Below are 2,312 nucleotides of genomic sequence, written 5' to 3' on the forward strand. Positions count from 1 at the left end.
AGAGATCCCAAACCCTCCTGGCTGTGACCCTGGGCACCCTGCTGGGGGTGAGCTGCTGGAGCAGGGAGGCTGGACAAGTTGCTCTCCAGAGGTCCCTTCCAACCCCCCCATGCTGGGATTCTGTGCTTCAGACCTAGCTGTTAACATGGCAGTATCAGCCTGTAGCACTCAGAAGCTGTAGTAGGAGACTGAAGGCCTTTGACATGTGTATGATGATTTAGGGGGTCACTGCTTTCTGTACAAGCCTGGCCAGGAGCTGCAGGTGCTCTGTCTACCTGTGTTACTAAAAACAGGTCCTGGAGGGGCAGGGGGTGAGATCTGTGGGGTAGAACAAGCCATGTCCTCTCCCATGCTGCCATCTGGTCGTGGTCCTGTCTGAGGCCTTGGCATTGCCCAAAACTCCTGCCCTGTAATCCCTGGTGCAGCCCTTCAGGGTGTTCTGTGCCCTGCCAACTTTGTTCCTTGCTTTTGCAGACGGTGATGATTCCTGGCCCAACCTTGGATCCTTCAAAAGAGTATGAAGAAATGAAGTAGGAAGTTGCAGAGCCTGTACAGAGCAGTGCAGCCAGCCCTGGAGGGGAGGAGATGGAAGGAGAACGTGGAGGGAGCAGGCTGGGTATGGCTGTGCCTTTCCAGTGAGCAGACAACAGACCAAGTGGCTTCAGAAATGGACTCCAGTCACTAAAAATTTGTCTTTAAAGGAGTGAGAGGTCGGGGAGGGGGATTCAGATGAGCTCTGAGAAGAGCTTTGCTCTGTCTGAGCAGACTTAGTGTGCTGCAGCTTAACCCTCTATGTTTCTGTGGAGACAAGGGGTCTGTTCTCCTCAGAGCTCTCTCTGGGCTGACCTCTGTCCTCAGCTCACACCCAGAGAGCCCTTGGCAGAAGAAGTTTGTCCAGACATGGGACATTTGCCACTTCAATGGGAAATGTCACAGCCCTGGTGGGTTTTCATTAAAACAGTCAGCAGTAGGTGTTGGCACTTTCTTTCCCCACCCAAAAAAAATTTCCCTCTCTCCTCATTCCCAAGCTGCTTTTTTTAAACAGAAACAGGGAAAAGAAGTGAACAGACTTCAAACTGAGTTCCCCTGGGTGGGTGCTGGTTAATGGCCAAGCTTCCCAAGGGGGCTGCAGCACAGCACTGATCATGTAATACATTTTTTAACCCCTAAGGTCAGTGTTTGTGTCAACCTCCACCTTCCTGAACAGCAACATTCCTGACTGCTGCTGGGGTTTGGGGCTTTGGTTACCTCACAGGGATGTTGTCAGTGGGTGGCTGGCACCATCCTGTGGATGTGAGGACACTGGCATGAGGCCACCTGGGCTTTGCCAGCTGGGTGGGTTGGGAAAACACTCACCCAGAGGTTGCCTTTTTCTCATCTCCTCACAAGTCTTCAAAAACTAAAGGGTTTGATTTCTCAGCCTTGTCTTGCTTCTCAACTCAGCCATTTTCCAGAGCCTGCAAGAGCTCAGTGCATTTTTTTCCTTCTTGAAAAGAGATTTTACAGAGCTTGCTGTGAGAGAGAGACAGCTCCTTATGCTTGTGGAATTGCTCCTTGCTTATGAATGATTTCCTTTTGAAAGGGCAGAAGATCCTCTTGGGGTTGGGAGAGGAGCCAGCAATGGGATCCCTTTCAGCTTTTTTTGGAAATCAGAGAGGTGTCACCATCTGCTGCTTCCCCTGAAGGAACCTGCTACACTGAGCCTCCCTCCTACACCTCGCCTGGCAGCTGGGGAGCTGGGCTGGGAGCTAAACCAAAGCAGTGGGAGCTGCCTGGGCTGGGTCTGCTGGGGCTCAGGGGGGTTATGAGCAGGTATGGACATGACTCTTCCACCAGGACCTGCAGACAAGGATCTTCACCTCTGGCTTTGAATGGGGAGAGTGTTTCCTGGTGGAGTGGCTCGTCTGGGAGGGTGTCCTTTCCTTCAGTCCAGCACTGTGTGTGTCCTGTGACAACATTTACAGCATGGAGGGGCTGGAAGGGACCTCTGGGGATCATCTCATCCAACCCCCCCTGCTCCAGCAGCTCACCCCCAGCAGGGTGCCCAGGGTCACAGCCAGGAGGGTTTGGGATCTCTCCAGAGCAGGAGACTCCACAGCCTCTCTGGGCAGCTGCTCCAGGCTCTGCACCCTCACCCCAAAGAAGTTTCTCCTCCTGCTCAGGTGGCACCTCCTGGGTTCCAGTTGGTGCCTGTTGCCCCTTGTCCTGTCCCTGGCACCACTGAGCAGAGTCTGGCCCCAGCCTCTTGCCCCCCGGGGCCCTTTAGCTCTTGCTCAGCACTGCTCAGATCCCCTCTGAGGCTTCTCCCGCCC

The 2,312-nt window shown here is 53.9% G+C and overlaps 1 protein-coding gene across 1 annotated transcript in view; it reads left to right on the forward strand.

The window, feature by feature from the left end:
* Positions 1-546, forward strand: part of MRPL45 (mitochondrial ribosomal protein L45) — a gene marked incomplete at its 5' end in the record, with an annotated part of 3,816 nt that extends 3,270 nt beyond the window's left edge. Inside the window, one exon of the mRNA XM_008938353.1 lies at positions 475-546. Coding sequence (XP_008936601.1) covers positions 475-534 — 60 coding nt within the window. The remainder of the gene's footprint in view (positions 1-474) is intronic.
* Between the last annotated feature and the right edge of the window lie 1,766 nt (positions 547-2,312).

The sequence above is a fragment of the Merops nubicus genome, unplaced genomic scaffold (genome assembly GCF_000691845.1).
Source record: "Merops nubicus isolate BGI_N331 unplaced genomic scaffold, ASM69184v1 scaffold25370, whole genome shotgun sequence".
NCBI classification, from domain to species: Eukaryota; Metazoa; Chordata; class Aves; order Coraciiformes; family Meropidae; genus Merops; species Merops nubicus.